This window comes from Bombus huntii, chromosome 2 (assembly GCF_024542735.1).
Source record: "Bombus huntii isolate Logan2020A chromosome 2, iyBomHunt1.1, whole genome shotgun sequence".
Classification (NCBI taxonomy): Eukaryota; Metazoa; Arthropoda; class Insecta; order Hymenoptera; family Apidae; genus Bombus; species Bombus huntii.
The window spans coordinates 20,583,076-20,601,846 of NC_066239.1; the positions used below are offsets into that span (position 1 = coordinate 20,583,076).

Genomic DNA, 18,771 nt, shown 5'->3' on the forward strand with positions numbered 1-18,771 from the left:
AACTCCAAGCTGATTGAAATTTATAACACACACCCCCGTTTAAAATATAATTATGAAAAACTCATTTCTCGATTTTCTTGGAATCTAGCATTGAGAAATATGCTTCTTGTATTCTTAGACATTGTAGATTTTTTATTTCGACCAATAATTTCAAACTGAATTAAATTAAAGTATAACTTTTTGTGTTTGCCGTTATAAATAAAGACACGGACGACGTATAGAATACTTATCTAAATTATAAATTATAAGTTGCGAAATATAATAAATTCGAGAAACCACTACGTTGGAAAAGTATATATTATTAACTAACGGTATAAGCAAATAAAAGTATGGTATTGAAAAGTTCAGTCAAGAGCTCGGTCAATCCAATTCAAAGGTATACGATCTCAGGCAGAACAAGCTTGTAAGTTTTTATTTCGAGTAATAATTACGAAGCAAATGAAGTTATATTTGGTACAAGGATTTCCTCCATTTATATTCTCGTCATTGTACCTATATGAACATAATCGTGTAACGAAATTTCGTTTTATCACAGGATAATCATTGAATTATTATCTCACGAAAGATACAGCAATACAATATCTCTCTATTAAACCGGGAATTAACGCATTACATTTAACAACTCTTTCTCACCTCAACCTATTCCCTTTTGTCCATTTCTCGAACATTCACATCGAATCAGCCGGCGCGGCGTTCTTCGAATCGCTGCAGGCGATCTAAACGCGTCGCGAAAAGTGCAAAACGCGTTGTAATTGGGGAGAGACGGGTTCGATCGAGTGTTTATACGAATGAAAAGAACGTTAAAAACGCATTTCAGCGCGGCTTAAAATCGATACTTTCCTCGATTATGCCGGCTGAATGCTGAATTAGTCCGAACGAAAATAAACGCACGGCGTGCAACGCGCGGTAAACGCGTTTCGGCCGGAGCTTTGTTGTTTTAGCAAGCTTTTCGACGGAGGCCAAATGAATTTTCGTATTATTCGCGACGCATACCGATAAGTCCATCCGCGAGTGTTCGACTTTCCAGGTATTTAAAAATACGTACCGATCAACAGCGGATAGGGAAGAGAAACGGCGATCATTCGATTGAACGAACGTTCATCGCGATGTGTTTTAATATCGCGATCGTGAAATTGCCAACTCGATGAATCGGACAATTTTAACGCCGAAACGAATTCCTTCGAACGTTCCCATTTATTGGAAATTAATTATCATCCATCGAAATCGCGATTTCCGTAAAGATGCTTTCGTCTGATTTAATCGTTGCTGTGTCAGAGAGATAAAACAGGATTACCGATCGAAAATGAATTAAGTTTGCCAAGTCGACGTTCTATCGACTCGGTCATGCTGTTTTCAGTTTGTCGCAGCATCAGCACTGTTGCAGTATCAGCACGACGAGCAAACGGTATCGGAAACATCCCTTGATCTTACCTTATCTCACTCCAACAATCACGAAAACGACAAATTCAAAATTTCAGTCAACGAAATACCCTAAAATTCGAGAAAATTGAATCAACGTAACGAATATTCGGACAACGACGACAAACTTAGCGAAAGTGGTAGAAATATTTCAACGCGCCTACAATTGGCGCGACGAAGCACGCGTTATCGCGCATTCCGAACTGCGAAAATACATCTTCCGATCGAGAAGATGCTTCGATTCTGTTACGTTGATAGATTGCGCGAGATCACTGCCAGTCATTCCGGGGAGACAACTAGGAGTTTTCTGCGTTTTTAGTCGCAGCACGATGAATATTCAGACAGCCGGAGGGTATCCTGAAAGTTTACCCTCTCGGTGAATTCGTATGGCCAAACTTTCCACGGCATCGATATTCTGTTGCGGTAAATGCAGTCGACCCATTCGCCGACGACTGTATTTGCATCTAGTGGCATTTACGATTGCGAGAGCAAAAGCTCACGGCCGAAAATATACTTCACGACGAAAAGGCGGTGGTTCCCCTGTCATTGTCGCGCCAGCCATTCCGGATCAATCGTTTCTCGCTGTTTTCTCGTAAAATTGCATACCTGTGAGATGTTGCGGTCATTCGGCGTTTCAAAACTTATTATACCATTCGTGAAAACGTTACACTCGTTCGTCCGCATAGAAAGAGCGTGACAACATCTTCGAAGTCTTAGTCATAATTTTGCTTCGTAGTTCGCTTGAACTTTGAAAATGTAGTTAAGTAAAATTGGAAATTGTGCTTATAAAACTGATGTTGAACTTTCGTAGGTAAATACACATTTTGTGCTAATTACACACGTCGTTGCAAATCTAAAAAATATGTATTATTGCTTGAGAACGATACAAGTAAATTTATTCATAAATATACAGAAATTTTATTCTCTTATTTTCAATAAAAACTTTATGACTATATATTTATCTTTCTATTGTATTAATTTCTTAGCGTTGTGACGATTGAACGCTACTTTTGCCTTTCTATTTGAACATTCTTAATCTTCTAAAAAACTTCTTAATCCGTCTGAATTCGTACTTATGAATTTATTTCCATTTTTTCGGCATTTTCGACTCAAGCTACTTCGCTTTTGATAGTAATTAATGTTCCACTACGTTCGAAATGATATAACTTCGTTAAAAATTTGTCAAGCGATTAACTTTTTACTAACCGTGGTAGAAAAATATATTTTTTCGCTATTCTTGACAAACTTTGAATACGACTCATTTAGGAAGATAATATAATTGCGAAGAGTACAGAAGCATCGCGTTCGAGAAGGAGAAAGCTATTAAAATGTAGAAGCGTAGACGAACGGAGAATAAAAATCGATTCGGGAATTTTCCACGTTGCCGCGCATTAATCATTTATCGAAATACGCAGAGAACAAACTTTTTCAATACCGCGCTCGTTTCAATGGCACAATAATATCGTTCCATCTGTCCAGACTCCTTAAGAGCGGCAGTTTCTCCTTTCCTTCGACCTTATCCTTCTCCACTCTTTTCTTTCGCTTTTCCTCCTCTTCTTTTCTCACGGATTTACGGGGTTTTCGCCCGCTCGGTTATTACATACCCCGTGGCAAAGTTCACGAATCCAATAAACGGCTGGATACAGCTCGAAGAGCTGTATCCGGAAGCCCGCTCCGGATTCCTCGTCACGATCAACGCCCAAAGAACGGTCCTCGCGTAATGGTACCTTCTTGTCGACGTTCGGACGAGGAATTTCTTTTCTCGCTGTCGACACTGTGTGTCCTCGAGACGTCGAAACAAAGACGTACTACGGAAAATACCGAAACCAGGAGGTTCGGAAGGTCGATAAGAGAACCGCAGAATTCTTTGCTACAGTGGCTCGTGAAACTATAGAAAATCATACATTGCGCGTGTCGTATAAAATATTTGGAAATTTCATTGGTACTGTAACGAGACACTGCTATTACGATTATATTATCAGAATCTGAAACCAACGATAAATAAGCAGTTCCAAAAATTTCAATAACTCAGGAAAAATAACAACGATAAGTTTGCATTTCGCGATTAATAGTATCAAAGATATAGGTTTTACGGAATATCGCGTCTCGGTACATAATCGCAATCACAATTTCCAACTAGTCATCAGTAACAGTCGATATTGGAAGTTATAACGGTGTCTGGAGGTACAGTACGAAATACCTCGACGTCAGTAGAATAGCAAGTGTATGATCAGACACCGAGTGATGCATGATCGGTTAGAGCGGAGTGCGATTAAAACTGGAGTCTATTCTATGCTCGTGAAAGGTTTGCTACGAGTGTTCCAATATTCTCGTAGGTTACCGTATATGAAACGAAGGACGCGTGGAACGAATAAGAACAGCGAGAAGAAGTCGCTGAATGATACGCAGTTGTATCGCTAAGAAATTCATCCAGTTCCTTTTCCTTTTCCGTCTTTGGAGTTTTTGCCAATTTTAGAAACTCTACGAATACGAGCGTGGGATACCGTCGTAACAGAACTTCGTCACAGGATTGATAACGCGTTCGTTAGATTTTCGTTTCGAACCGACATTCCCTCTTTTATCACCGTGTCCCGTTCTCCTCGTTCCGGCTACGATCCTTTGAAAATTCTATCCTCGCTATTGCGGCCGAATCTAAACCGCAATTCGATTGCCGGTAACGTACAGAATTCGCACCGCAACTCGATTCCACCAACACTAGTTTTCTACGTTACATATTCCGCGGACGTTTAATCAATGCCCGGTGTCCTGTGTAAACGCGTTAAAGGGAGAATGATCGTTGTTGTGGCGCACTGACAGGGCTGGGATGAACGAGGACCCCGATCGGATCGTTGGCATTTCAAGCCGGAATTTTTTGTGTTTCGCGAATTATACCGATGATCGAATTATCCAGATATTTCATCGATTCTTTCGCGCTAATTTTGCAACTAGCGTAACGATTATACTCGGTTCCGATTGATTTATCTCGAATCGTTGAAGCCTATAGTAAAGGAAACGTATATATTGTACATAATTGGAATTGAGAAATAATATTACAATTAACTGCATAAATATCCGGAGTTTAACGATGAATTACTTGGACGCAAGGCTACGGATAATAGAAACTGTACGATATTGAAATCTCGCTTTATTTGTCCCTCCATCGGTGCTCGCGCGAAACGCGTAGTGATCAGAACCTGATCGACTAGCAAAGTGTCAAAACGATTGAAGTGCCGGGCGATTTTGAACGAACGAGGCGCCAAAGAAAACGGGGAATCCACGATAAGCGGTGGATTCATCGTACAAACGAATGACATATCAGATCAGGTGGATCGTGACGTAATGGAATTCGAGGGAACGTACGTGGCAAGCTGTATAATGCGATATCGCACGTCTGAATTAGGATCCGCAACGTAATCATTCATGCGTGTCAGTAACGCCGTGAAACGAGATTCCGCTCGGTGCGTCGGGTCAAGTAATTTAATAATAATTATTCCCTCGCATATGCACGCATCCGAGCGCTACAGCGCATCGTTGCTCGCGACTTAGCTCATAAATCATCATAGAACCACCCTGAAAAATCCTCGACTATCGTGAATCATGATTTAAAGGCCTTGGGCGATGAAATATTTTCGATGCCTAAGCTTTGCTATTTTGTAACACGTGGCGCCTAATCGATATCTGAATATGCTATACGAATTGGTGGCAAACGAACTTTGAAGTCGAGAACTTGATTTTAAGGCCAGGGACAAAGATGACTTTGATTCCAAATGAAGCCTGGTATGGGAAGGTCCCTGACGTCGACTAAACCTTAAGATCGAGAGGTTACCGGCGTCAAGTGAACCGCTGGACCAAGAAATCCTTGTCGTCAAAAGAACCTAAAGGCTCAAAGCTGAATGGTATCAGAAGGGAAGCGCTCGAGTGTTTCGAACGAGGAAATCGTCTAAGCGAATACGGTACTTATCGCCGAGTGAATCCTACAAAACATTCGAATCGCTTTCTTTAACCAAATCGTGCGTTATTCTTTAAAAGTCTACGTATATGGCAAACACATTCTACGATCGATAATATTTTTCAAGTAGAAACCAATCTTTGCTTGAAATTCACTCGGTAGAATATTCCATCCAGTTTTTCGCAACTGCAGCTCGCCTTTCATGGATAAACTCGTTCGCTGACGGTAGCTGAAGAGACACGTAACCCGGCTAACTTGCAAATTCTTTTGAACGGAAGCCGCCCTCTCAGCTCGACAGTCCCATGGTGTGTCTTATCTCTTTTGGCGATTGACTGCGTCGTGACTGCTTGGCGAACGAAGCTCACGCTATCTTGCAGCGTGCGCTACGTGCTCTTCAGGTGAAAAGAGATCGATAAAAGTGATCATTTACCAGAGTTCGTTTCCACGCTGAGCTTTTTCAGTGACATCGCGCGAGCGTCCCGGAAGCTCCCTATACTCCCTATGCTCTATACACACGGTAGATCGACCAGAAGGATTCGTATATACGCGGGAAAGCGAACCGCAACTGCCAACTTCGCCTCGTTACTCCTATGTTTGCCACGGTCTGTGCCAGTGATAACGAGATAAAGCCATTCTACCGTGCATCGACTAACAGCAAGGCGTTTCTGCGTGACTGTTTTGAAAATCCGACGACTGTCCTTTCTCTCTGTTGACGTTAACTGCTGAAGATCGCATGACCAACCGTTCCAACCATTTTCCAACGTATAATCGAACCGAGTGAAATGAAAGTCGCGAAATAACAGCGAGACCGAACTCCATGCTGTTTGAGAAATACGATACACCTGACTGATTTCAAATATCGATCCATTACGTGGTTGGTATTTCATCGTTTCTTTCCTATCGTTTTGCGATCGCAAGATGGATAATAATTTTATAAATGAGAACGCGGCATTTGGAGTTCTTTGAATTCGTATAATCGGGTTTGTTCATTTCGGACATGATAACGATATGACGAAAAATTATGTAATTGTATACCGTTTATCGATCGATATAGATACGCGAAGAAGTGCAAGTATTTCTACGGATACTAGTAATTTTTATCATAATTTTGTTATTTATGTCATTTTGCTATATAACGTATATTTGCGTATATAACAACAAATTGGTATATTTATGCTTGAGGTTTGTATGCAAAATTATGCGATACTATGAAAGGGTGCAGTCTCACCGCTGGCAAACATCGTTGCGCGGGACTAGAGGCCACAGGAGACTAAAGAGGCGTGAAAGCGCGAATAGTCAGCAATACGTACACCTACCTGCCGACTTCTGCATTGCGGCTTTTTAATCGCAGAATCGCTGTACTCTCTGCCATTCGGAATCAAACATAATTCCCTGAGAATCTAATATCTCTAATCAGATTCATTTGTCTAACTTTATGAATTGTACAATTACAGGAAAATATAATTGGAAGAAGATTACGGATTAAGTAGAACTGAAGTAGAACATTTGTAGGTTTTTGAATAAGAAATTTAATCACCTGTTCTTGCATAGTAATACCCATAATTCACCTTTTATACGTAACCTTTGAATTTTGATCCTCGCGAATGTTCTAAATTATCATCAAGCACTTGATGTAAAATTAAAAACTTACACATTAAGGAACTCAAAGGGATCACATCTGTCACAATTGATATCCTCCCGAATTCCCTTTTATCTTGCTTGCACGTTTACTATTTTGTACTACGTTAAAAATATCCCATATGGAAGGAAATTTAATTTCTTTATATAACTAATTAATAATTCTTGTACCAATCGCCTGAGCACTGCTCTATTCTGTTTTATATTTCAACGTTTATTGACGTTAGCTAACGGTTCTACCTATTTATCGTCTTTCTTCCTCTTAAGTTTTCAATTTCAATTTAAACCAGTTTTACATCGATATTCTACGAATACTACCAAAGCACAGTTTCAAAATTTATGGGTCCATCTTTGGATATTCTTGGATATTCTTAGTAACTCGATTAACGTGGATAATGCAACGCAGGAAAGGAACCCGTTAACAGCCTCTGGTTTTCTTTAAAGCAAACATCTCCACAAACAAAACAGCTACATGTAACAAGCACTTTACACATTCTTTTGCGATCAAAGTAAGAACCCGTAAGAAGTAATCGACGATCCATTAGGAAGGGAAACTTGCTTTTCCAACGATAATTCGTCACGCGGACTCCTAATGAAAACCGTCTCTCCCTCAGAAACGGATAAAGACCGGCACAAAAGAGCGCACGGCCGCGCGCAGCGAATAAAAGCTTTGTGGCGCTAACTTCGCTGGGATAAAACTCACCGCCGACAATTTTTATTCTGACCGACACGCGCGAAACTGGCTTTCTGTCTCCGTCTCTCTGTCTTTCTCTCTCCTTGTCCTCTCGACGTATGATGAAACAAAGAAGAATCTCTCTTAGGGAACGGTATAAGTTTCTACTTGCGGCAAATGTGATTATATCGATCGTCATTGTGCAAGCACAAAAAGCCGCGCGCGAATAAATGGTAGAGAACGAACGCTGCGAAAAACGCGCCCGCGGATTCGAACGGAGGAAGAATATAACCGAGCGTGAGCGCTGAAAACTAGTAAAAAAATGAAAAAAAAAAGGACGATTCGAGGCTCGTTTCCATTTTTTATTTCTTTACTTTTCCATTCTTTTCTTCATTTTCTTTAGTTGTTTTCTCTTTCCTTTCCTCTTTGCCTTCGGCCTTCTTTTTGTTTGCGCCTTTCATCGGACGAGTGTAAACATTAAAATGCAAAGGACGCTTGGTTTAAACCGAGAACGAAAGAGAAAACGAGATTTCGCGAAGCTTAATGGATCTTCGCTCTTTGCGGAAACATTTGCATTTCTTGATGGTATTTCGCATTCCTATCCTGTGTTCCTACGTGGTTCTGGTTATGAAACGGCGAAACGGTTACGGTAAATCATGTTTACCTGAAGCTTCCGTTTGTTTTGTTTTTTTTACTAGCCACAGAATTTTTTGTGTTCTTTCGCTTATATTTTTCTTCATTTTCTTATTTGTCTTTTGGCAACGCGTAACGTTACAAAATAGTTTGTATGTTTTCAGCTAAAAAAAAAAAGAAAACATCGGTTTTTGCGTTGCCTTCTGTCATTCGTGCGTAATTCAATCGAGCCCTTGTTACAAACATAAATGTGTTTCTCCTGTTATGTACATGAATATAAACGTGTCTGTGGTGCACTTTGCTATAAAATACCATTAGATTACGGTGAAACTAAATCGCTGATTTTCTTCGATGCTTTCGTGCGAAGATACGTATGGGCATAGATATATTCGCATGCGTTATGTCAAATTGCCTTCGGAATAAGAAGTATAATTGGCGAGAAAAACGATAAATGAGAGTTATTTACTCGACATAAAGTTTAACAGTAATATTAGGCTTAATTTTAACTTATAAAAGTGAGAATTTCTGACGAAGCCTATAAAATTGCAGTGCAATATTTTAATGTACGTTGCGTAGTATGCAAATTGTAACTAACTCTGACAAGGGAAGCACACGCAGTGTAACTCTCGGATTTTAATGAAACTTTACAGGGACATAAAAAATTAAAACTATGACTAGCCGTTACCACAGGTACTGAATATTTTATGGCATATTCGATAATAAAAGTCAGAATTTCTGTAAAGATCGTAAAGCGTGTAAGTCCGTCACTCGAATTTCCAATCTCGTCTACGTAATAATTTCTTTATTTATAGATATTCTATTTCTCAAATGTTGTTCTATTTCTGTCGAAAATGAATTACGTCACGGTTGTACCTGAAAGAAGTAAAATTAACGTATCTGAAATTCATCTATCTTTATCGATAAGTCGCCATGAAAATCGAACTCTAGCGCCACAAAAATATTTCAAGTACCATAGAAATATGATTAGAAACATTACACACACATGTACCATTACGTCGATAACAATTCGTACTTCCTTTATTCAAAATATAATAATTTTCTTTTCTTCAACATGTTTGAGAGTTTCAAAGGGCTAAGAAACCTTTCAAAAATTGTGTCAGTTAGGCGTTGGTGTTCTACCTCGTAGCCCATATTCCTTAAACTAATTTATTTCCGATCGATTTTCACTTTCAACGCTCACCTAACAATTTCCTTCCTCCTAAAGATTCTTTCCGTTGGCACTTTGCATTGTTATTAATTAAATAAAATTGATACCCTTAAAAACGTGCATCAGTGATGCATCGAGAAGTACAACATCAAGGAAATTGTTTTGAATAAAAATTTGGCAATTTTCAAAATGTAGTAAATTAATTAATTACAAATTAATTATTTTTTTAATAGAACGTTCGATTTCAAAGAAATCGTGTTCTTTCAAACTAAATGGCTCAACATTGCAGATACTTTCCAGACGAAAAATTCCTAATAATTTTTAATTTCTGGTTAAGCGACGCGGCTTGCAGATTAAAAAACAAGATTAATTAATTATTCGGAAGTAAATGACTTCCTGGCGATGTTCCTCGTTCCATTACCGCAAATGACTAAATAAAAGATAGCATCAACTAAAAGTTGTTGGCCAAAACGCCGTTCGATCCTATCTTCGCCGTGTTTCTTATCGGAGAATCGGGAACAATTTCCCGTTCGTTTCTATTTACGAACGCGATAATCCAGCGAACACTCGAAATCAGGAAACTTCTCGCCATTGCAAACGCGAACCTAACCGAGCTTCCTCCACTATTTAACTATCTGCATGGTGGTCAAGACTCTCGTTAGATTGCGACCACCGTTTATTTCAGATTTCTAACACTTACACATCTCAACAAACGCATAATTTGTCGGAACTTGAATATTTATCACACCTCGAAAATTTAATTTAGATTGCGTTCGCTTCGAATTCTCGAAAAGTACATAATCGTAGGTTTATTTTGAAAATTGTTGAAACTTTTTCGCAACCTGAGCCTGACCTTCTTTTATTCTTCTTCGCTGTCTGTACAACCTTTCTCACTCTCCGTAGAAAAAGCACAATAAAAGTCTCTAAACTTTTTACTTTTTCTAATGCTAATACATGTTTTACCTTTTCAAATTAAATTCGCCGTTACAGTCAAATATATTTATACTCGGAAACCGTTTAAAATCAATTTCCCCGGAGACGGAGCCCTAGGTAAAGAAATTTCTATTATTCTCAATTTATTTTTACACGAAGATCGCCCCATGCTCAATTGCGCACGTTGTGTTGTAAAACATTATCGTGTGATATAGTACGGCGTACTCGGCAAAATACGCGCAGCGTAATATTAGCAAATAGAGCTTAAATTATTAAACGAGACAACGTTGAGCAAAGATAAAAATCGCGGCAATATTTCAAGTCGATGTTTCATGAGGCTTGTACGATTTTTTTCTTTTATACGCTACCACACGCAACATATGCTACCGTAACGAAGACTAAGTGGAGGCAATTCTGGAAGCTTTGATGTTTAACGTAAACAGTATTATTAGGTTGCCATCGTCGTATCGGATCATCGTGACTATCAACTTTATAAGAAAGAATATAACTTACAGTTAAAGTGTATGAAATGTATGAAAACTGGCTTCTCTGTTGCATCGTAGTTCTCCTTTCGTCGCTAGCAAACTTTTATTTATATCGTGCAGGCGGTCGTCTAATCGTCGTGAACGTTTGCAAGACCAAAAATTTCAAAATAACGCACAATTTACTCAGAAAAAGTTTCTTTCTTCTTTCGAATAGTATTCGAACACTTTCTTTGGTTACCGTACTAAATTGTACTATTAGCTCGGCAACTAAGTGATTGCGGGTTTTGCGAATACCACCAAATGGCTTAGTTGCCAACCCAATAAAATGCGAGGAGAAAATTAATCGAATCGCGTAATAACGCTATGACAAGTTGCTCCGCTTGAAGAATCGCCTTATTTTACCACGAAAACATACTCGTAACAATTGCTCGGCAACTGGGCTTAAGGCCTAAAACTATTCGACGCCCACACACCGCGGAGAAGTCAATTCGACGAACGATTGCTACGTGAAACGAAGTTGGAATAGTTCGTTTCTCATGCGGAGGGATCGATTCTACCAAATCGCATGTTATCGAACCAGAGTTTAGGGGAGATATTCTCGTTTCGTTGGTCAGAAATCTGCGAAAGGTGGTTTTCATGTTCGTACGGCAAGCGTAATCGTGCAAACACGCGCGCGCCCGTGCATTACACGTAGCCGAGTTGATGACCGCTTTAGCGAGAAACGTTCGGAAACCCCTGAGATACTTTGCTGGGGGAAATTGCGAGCGTGAAATGTACGGGTCAACCAGCTTGCACTCAGAATTTTCCGGATCGTCGATACGTTTTCATTTCTATAGAAATCGAAATTCTGAAAAGCAAAATATATTCTAAGCGCCGTCAAAGTTTTCTCTACAATAAAGGGATCAAAGGCATGCAGAATAACAAGGAAAAGACAGCGAATGAAACATGCATATGTATTTACGTGTACGTGTACGAATATAGGCGAAGTTACTGGCACGCGAAGAAACTGAATTGTTCGGAATCTTTGACCCGTGTATAGCCCTACGGCTAGAACCGAAAGAGAGTAATCGACACCAGGCCCTGCGAGATATGAAAAGAGTAATTATAAACATACGCCATACTCTTTTTCTGGTTATTAGTATTTTCTGGACGCGCGTTCCAGTTGCCATGTGAACGAGCTCGTGCTTTCAGAAGCGCAAGAGTCATCAGCCGTCCGGTTTTTAGATGAACTTAAACCTTTGGAGAATGTCCGACTTTGTGGCATATTTTAAAGTTGGATTTCCTCATTTTGCTTTGATCGGGTTGAAACTGTTTCGGTGGAATTAATCGTCGTAGTTTCCTTCGTCGAAGTTCTAGACTAAACAAAATAAATATCCTCGTTGCCTTTAGTTTTATCATTAAGAAATATTAAACATTTCTGCCTGAGCGTGTACGTAGTTTGAATGTACGACGTTTGTTTCGAAATTAGCTAGTTGCTAAGCAAATGATAAGATGCGTCAAATATAGTAATAACCATGTTGGAAATACCAACACGGATATATAGAAACAGAGAAGAAAATCTAGTAGTAGGATAATCTGTCACTGAAACCAAAAATCCTACTCTCAGGGAAATTCGCCTCAAACTGAAACACCTGCTATTCACGCTGCAGTTCAACCATCAAAACGTACGAAACTGAGCGATCGAAAGTACAACAGCCGTAAAGACCGTGTCCCGTGACTAGCAACTGCAGAAACTCGCATTGTGCCGTAGAAAACAACGAAACTTTCTTATCTTCAGCCCTGCGTTTAACACGCCAACGTCCGAACGCTGGTAACAAAACAAAGACATCGCTAAACGAAATCCACGATAAATCTATTTGAAAAAATAATTACGGACAGAACGATTGGAAGGCATTCGTGCAAACTAGCTGGAAACGACGCCAGCTCCCGATCGTTAATATCCCGTAATCTCAAGACGAACGAACCGTCATCCGCCGGCAGCCGTAGTCTTCTCGTCTCAGAGCCTCCGGAATTATGGATGCGTTCCACTTCCGGCAACGCGCGAAACACGGAAGTGCAATGCTAACCCCTTCCCGCTCGTTCCGCCCCTTTTCCACCCCTAAACGTCGCCCCTCCTGCCGCGTTCATTCTAGCGGCAGAATGTACGAGGCCAGCCGTCTCTCCACGTCGAAGTTGGCAACGGCATCTGGAGCGTTAAGGCGAATGAGCGATGTGCCGGTGTCTTGCGGTATGATGGATCGCCCAATACCAGCCAATATGCAGTATTGCGCGCGGAGTGTGGCAAACTGGTATCCATGCATCAAATCGGCGCTAGGCGGAAAGCGAGCGGTCTGCTCGCGTTTACAGGATACGCTGTAACGCGCCGGTGTGCCCACCAGCTTCTCGTGATCAGCTTCTTGTCACCCATCCCGTAACCATACCGCCACCGCAACGCGGACTATACGCGACGACCATACGGCGCTTGATCCTGCTATACCGGACACGCATCCGCAATTTTCCGTTCGCCATTCGGAACCAGCGAATCGATATACGGACACGGAACCGCTCGAGAAATTGTCCGATACAGATGTCGTGTCAATCCGGCGACGGTATCGCGACGTCTTACGAGGCGATTACGCCACTCTGTGGTTACGGGCTGTTACGGTTATGCTAGCTGAAAGCGTCGTTTCGTTTCTTCCTCTGTTTGTTTGCTCGCGGGCGAACGCAGGCCGTATATAGTTGAGGCGATTAATTAATCGAGAAATAGTTAGGTTTCCTTTTTGCGATTTTAAAATGCGCAGATATTCGCTAGGAATATAATACGTTTAGTACGATGCTTACTACTAATTATTTCGTAAGCCATGGACTGCAAATGTCTAGACAAAGGACCCTCCGACAATTCAACACATATTCCTCCACCTAACCTCAACCTACAAGCTTTCATAAATAACTGGGGTACAATCTTCCTACGTAGCATTCTCATTAATCGCTGTCAGCGATAAAGTCCCTTCGCTCTTCTGGAGCATCAACGAATAAAACTTGCAAGTTTTACATCTGTCGGATTCGTTCTTAATGTCTTTACAGAGAGAACACGACGGAATTAGCTGGACAGGCTGCATTTAATTAAAATGAAGGACGAACCGAATAAATTCAACATTGTACAACAAATTTAAGTAACGGAATTAGATGTCAACCTTTTTCGAAGATTACGAAATTCAAATCTCTAAAAAAAAGTTAAAGAAGCGTTCTATTTGCGATTGTTTTGCCAAAAGCTTGAAAAACGCTTTGATCCATTTAAACGCGGTGCATTTAAAACGCACAGGGATAACGATCCGGTTGCAGCGACTGCGAACGCGGAACTTCCTTAAAACGTCGCGTAAGAATGATCATCTTCGCGCGATCGCGCTTCATACCGGTTTGACTAGCGACGAAAAAGAAATTGCAACGAAACTTACAACGTGTAATTATTCCATTCGCGATAAGCTAACGGAACGAGCACGCTCACAGCGGTTTATTTTGAGTCAGCAGCTTTAATTGTGGACCAAGCGAAGTGTCTACTAATTGTAGGAATGGCGCACAGCGAATTCGTTTTAATAATACCGGCGCTGATTGCCATGCTGGTCGCGAGCCACTTGCGGAGATTTTAATCGACCTCGCGTTTCCGATCTTGCGATTACTTTTTTCTTCGTTTTTAATGGCTTTATTTCCACGAGAAAGTGCTAGCCTTTCGAAAATAGTCGCGATATTCGTCCGGAAGATAGCGTGGGACTAATTATCGCGGTGACAGAAATTATGTTGTTAAGGATAGGATAAGAAACACCGACGTATAATCTAACATCTCAACGTATAATCTCCTTGGCGAGGTGAGAACGCTCGAACTTGCTTTGGGCGATCAAAGGAAAGTTAACGTATTCACGTCAACTTCGATTACGATAATTATTCGTGTGCACGTACGCTGTATCTTGATACTCGTTAAAGAGCGAGAAACGAGTTTAATGTCGCGTGTAATTGTCTCAAATTATTCCGAAGGCTAGAAATATTGACAATCAAGGTATGGATTTTGTACCAAAGGGATCGAAATGAAAGATGTACGAACAAATTTAAAGTAAAACGTACACTGTACAAAAAGAGAAGCATCGGAATCTTCAGAAATGCACCTTTGAAAATCCATAAAATTTCTATGAAAAAATACTATTTGATTATTTTCACTACTGTTGTAATTCTGAACGACGAAATCTCGCATTATCGTTATATTATCAAGAACGTCGGAACTATCGTTTAATTATATGGAATGTTCGCGCTATTAATTCCCACTGCTTTTGTTGCAAAAATGATAGATCCACGAGCAGAATCAGAGAGAACGGAATTCCGTTATTTTTTAGAACTAATACGAAATCGACGATTGTAGAGACGAGTTCGATAACCTATGGCACGGTAGAGTTCAAGGTCGCCAAAATACAAAAATCGAGCACATATTTTGGAATTTTTACAACGCTGTATTCGTCATGCTCGCGAAACGTTATTGATCTAATAACCATCGTGAACCACAAGGAGAAAGAAAAATTCACATAAAAAGCACTTTGACTCACCGGAACGTGAATGTCGTCAAAGGCCTGTAGCTCTTATGGCTGTTGATATCGTGCATAGGGGTCCCCCAGAAGTCGTCCTTCAAAATACTAGTCCACGGTGTTTGACCGAGCACGTCCTTGTTTCTCACCACAGCGGGTATATCGTCGTGCACGAAATCACCACCTAACGCGTTCAGGTAACAACCAACGGCAACCAAAGCGACTGTCGCGTAAATGCACCAACCGGGCGGTTCGTTTCCCTCCGAGTCGTTGCACCCGGTACGACCGGCCCTCTTGCTGTTCTGGCAACAGCAACCGTTGTTTCGTCGTCTCATGATTCACAAAACGCGAACTACACTGGTGCGCGAAACAGGCTAAACGTTCTGCCGCGATCGTCGGGAATAATCACTCTCATGGAGCCAAGTTAGCTCTCATACGCCGCTATCTACCGAGTTGATAAATCCTCGTGGAACGAATCCACCGTTCACCGTCACACGACTCGATCGCTGATCGCATCTCAAACACCTCGAAGACAACGACCACGACATCGACCGGATATTTTCTCGTTTCTTTTTCTTTTTTTCTTCTCTTTTATCGCGTAGAATCGGGGAGACACGAAAGTCGAAAACAGGGCTTTTTGTCACGACCTGTTCCTCGTGATTGTTCGTAATTAAAGCAGTAAACGTTCCATTTTAGCGAACGCCACGCGATCACGGAACGATCGATCGAGACCGACAGATAGAGCAGGCAACAGGGGTTCGAAGGTTTTATCTTTTCTGTTTTTCTAGCGAAATCCAGCAGGAAGCGGTGGCGCGCGCGATACTACCTGTCCGTGGCTCGCGTTCCACTCTTCCATTTACTTCGACTAGACTACTTTGAGCATTGGTGGGCCTCGTAGCGAGCTTGATAAATGACTGCGGAGGTTCATTATTTACCGAGCCGGCACGTCCGATGTGTCCGCTCTAAAGAGAAACGGGTTTCGCGCAAACTGATTGCTCTTCCACAGATAATAGTTCTCGCATGGTGCTCGTTCGGTCGAGATTGTCCCCGCGGGAAGGTAGTCGGTCGCGTTCTTCCCCGTGTCACCCCCTCCCCACTTGCACAGCTGTAACGATGTAACAGCTCGTTACGGTTACGGGGATCGAGTTGTCCGACGACGCGTTGCAGGACCTACGCGAACGATTCGACCGATCGGTCCCTGCGACCGGACGAAACAACCGGCCGATACGGGTTTCGTTCGAACCACCGTGATCACCGCGATACACTACCCTTTGCACGAACAAAGAGATCGAAACGAGCTTGCGTGCATCGGTTCCGTGGATCTCGTCCGTCGAGAAACCGTGTACAACTCGTGGCAACGAAGCGTTCTCCCCAAGTGTTTCAATCTGACCGTTTCTGCGCTAATTCTCTCACGAATATCGACGTCCAAGATCCTTCTTTACGATGCTTCGTGCATGCTGCCTGTTTCCCGTTTCCACGAGCATTCGATACTCGGTGCACCTCATCGTACAGAGGCGCTGACGAAGCGAAAAATACTAACGGTCGACTCACTCGTTAACTTAGCGATTTGGCTGTTTGACCCGAATCGCGATGTAACACCACGGGAGGATATCGACGCACCGTGTCGACGAGCCGGAGAACAACGCGCGCTCCTCCTTCTCTCGTTTCTTCCTTTTTAATTCCACGCGCATTCGTTCTCGCGATCAGTCCACGATCCTATCTTCTTTTCGTTTGGACGAACGAATCTTCTAAAATTATGGAGAACCAGCGGCGACACCGATAACACGCGGGTACACACCCGCGCGCGAGAGAGAGGACGGCTGTATGACCCAGATACACGCCATCGTGTCCGGGCTACTTCTATCGCCGCGACTTTCCTATGCATATAGATCTATACAAGCGGTGGTATCTGGCCGGAGGCGCGCACAACCCTCGAATTCCCTGCAGTGACGCCCCTTTTTCTTCTCCTTTGCTTCCTTTCTTCTCTTCGGTTTCACCCTTCCAGCCTTTCGATTCTTCCTCCTTTCGCACCCTTCAATTTCCAAGCTCCTTCCTCCCGCGACATTTCACCCGAAGATCGACGAATCTTTGGCTGCAGCCCCGTTGCAACGTGATCCAGTTTTCAGCCTCCTTTACCCTCGATGGAACAGTACTAGAGATCCGCGTTTCTTCTCGTCGAGAAACCGGTTTGACAAGCGTTACAACCGTTTAGCTCGTTCTACCTCTCCACGACACTTTCGTCTCGTGTCACGACTCCCGACAGACTTCTGTTTACACGCCTCGGAGTCGACCGCGTTACACGGTTACAACAGGTTGACTCACCGTTTAGAAATGTACAAGCGTCGCTCGAAAGATTTGTATAATCTTCGTGGAACCAAACACGTATAACTAGTGGTAGCAGATCGTTATGTCGGTTCTCTGGTAAAGAAAATTCGTTCCGATAGGATCAAGATCGATACGAACGGACGAAACCTTAGCCCTCACGAGCGGAACCACCGAACAGGAAATGCACTCCGCGCCATCAGCGAAACAACCCCTCGGAACGAAGCGATCACGAGCGCGCGACTACCGCGTCGTTATCAAATTCGAGCGGGTCGTCGCGACGACGATAAGCGCAAGACTAAAGGACGACGGCAACCGCCCGGTTATATACCCGGCGCACTCTGACCCGCAAAGCCGCGCCCGCGCACCAGCCACCCCGGGGCATTTCCCTCCTGCGTTCCACGCTGTCTCTCTCCCTTTTCTCGGCCGCCTTCCATCGCGTGCTCGCTTTCCGCGAACCTCGTGTTTGTTTACCTGCTCGTGTGGACCAGAGTCGCTATGGGGGATCCATCGCGAGCAGTCGCGAAGAGCTGTGTCCGCTTTGCTCGTGTTTCGGCTTTGCTTTTGATTCTGGATCGTGCGAAAGCGGATAGAAGATGATAGCTGTTCGAATCGATGAAATTTTAAGAGGAAGCGCGATCGATCGAGATTTCGAATTTTTTCACTGGCAAGATAATTTAGCAACGATAATAACGGTAATCTGTAAATTAAATCTCTCTCTACGTTGAAACACGACGTGCGAATTTTGTAAACGATCGTTGATCTGTAGAACGATCGTTTATTCTGTATCGTAGTAACAGCGAAATAGTCTGGCAATGAGACAAACTTACGATTGATCTAATTTTTACTTATCGAATAATTTTGTTTACTTTCCGTATTATTTATTAATCCATCGAGTTTATTTATCGATCGAGCAGTTTTATTGAAAATTTGCCTACAAATCCACGATAAATATGCAAACGCTGACTTTTATTAGAGAAATTGTCGTATTACACCAGAAATGA

At 42.1% G+C, this 18,771-nt stretch overlaps 2 protein-coding genes across 3 annotated transcripts in view; one reads left to right on the forward strand and one right to left on the reverse strand.

Annotated features, from left to right (window-relative positions):
- The window catches only part of LOC126875119 (protein O-mannosyl-transferase TMTC4-like), a 167,767-nt gene extending 149,690 nt beyond the window's left edge, over window positions 1–18,077 (reverse strand). The window contains exon 1 of the mRNA XM_050637846.1: window positions 15,467–18,077. Coding sequence (XP_050493803.1) covers window positions 15,467–15,780 — 314 coding nt within the window. The 5' untranslated portion in view covers window positions 15,781–18,077. The remainder of the gene's footprint in view (window positions 1–15,466) is intronic.
- LOC126875195 (uncharacterized) overlaps window positions 1–18,771 on the forward strand; it is a 126,150-nt gene that overhangs the window by 84,111 nt on the left and 23,268 nt on the right. The window lies entirely within an intron of this gene.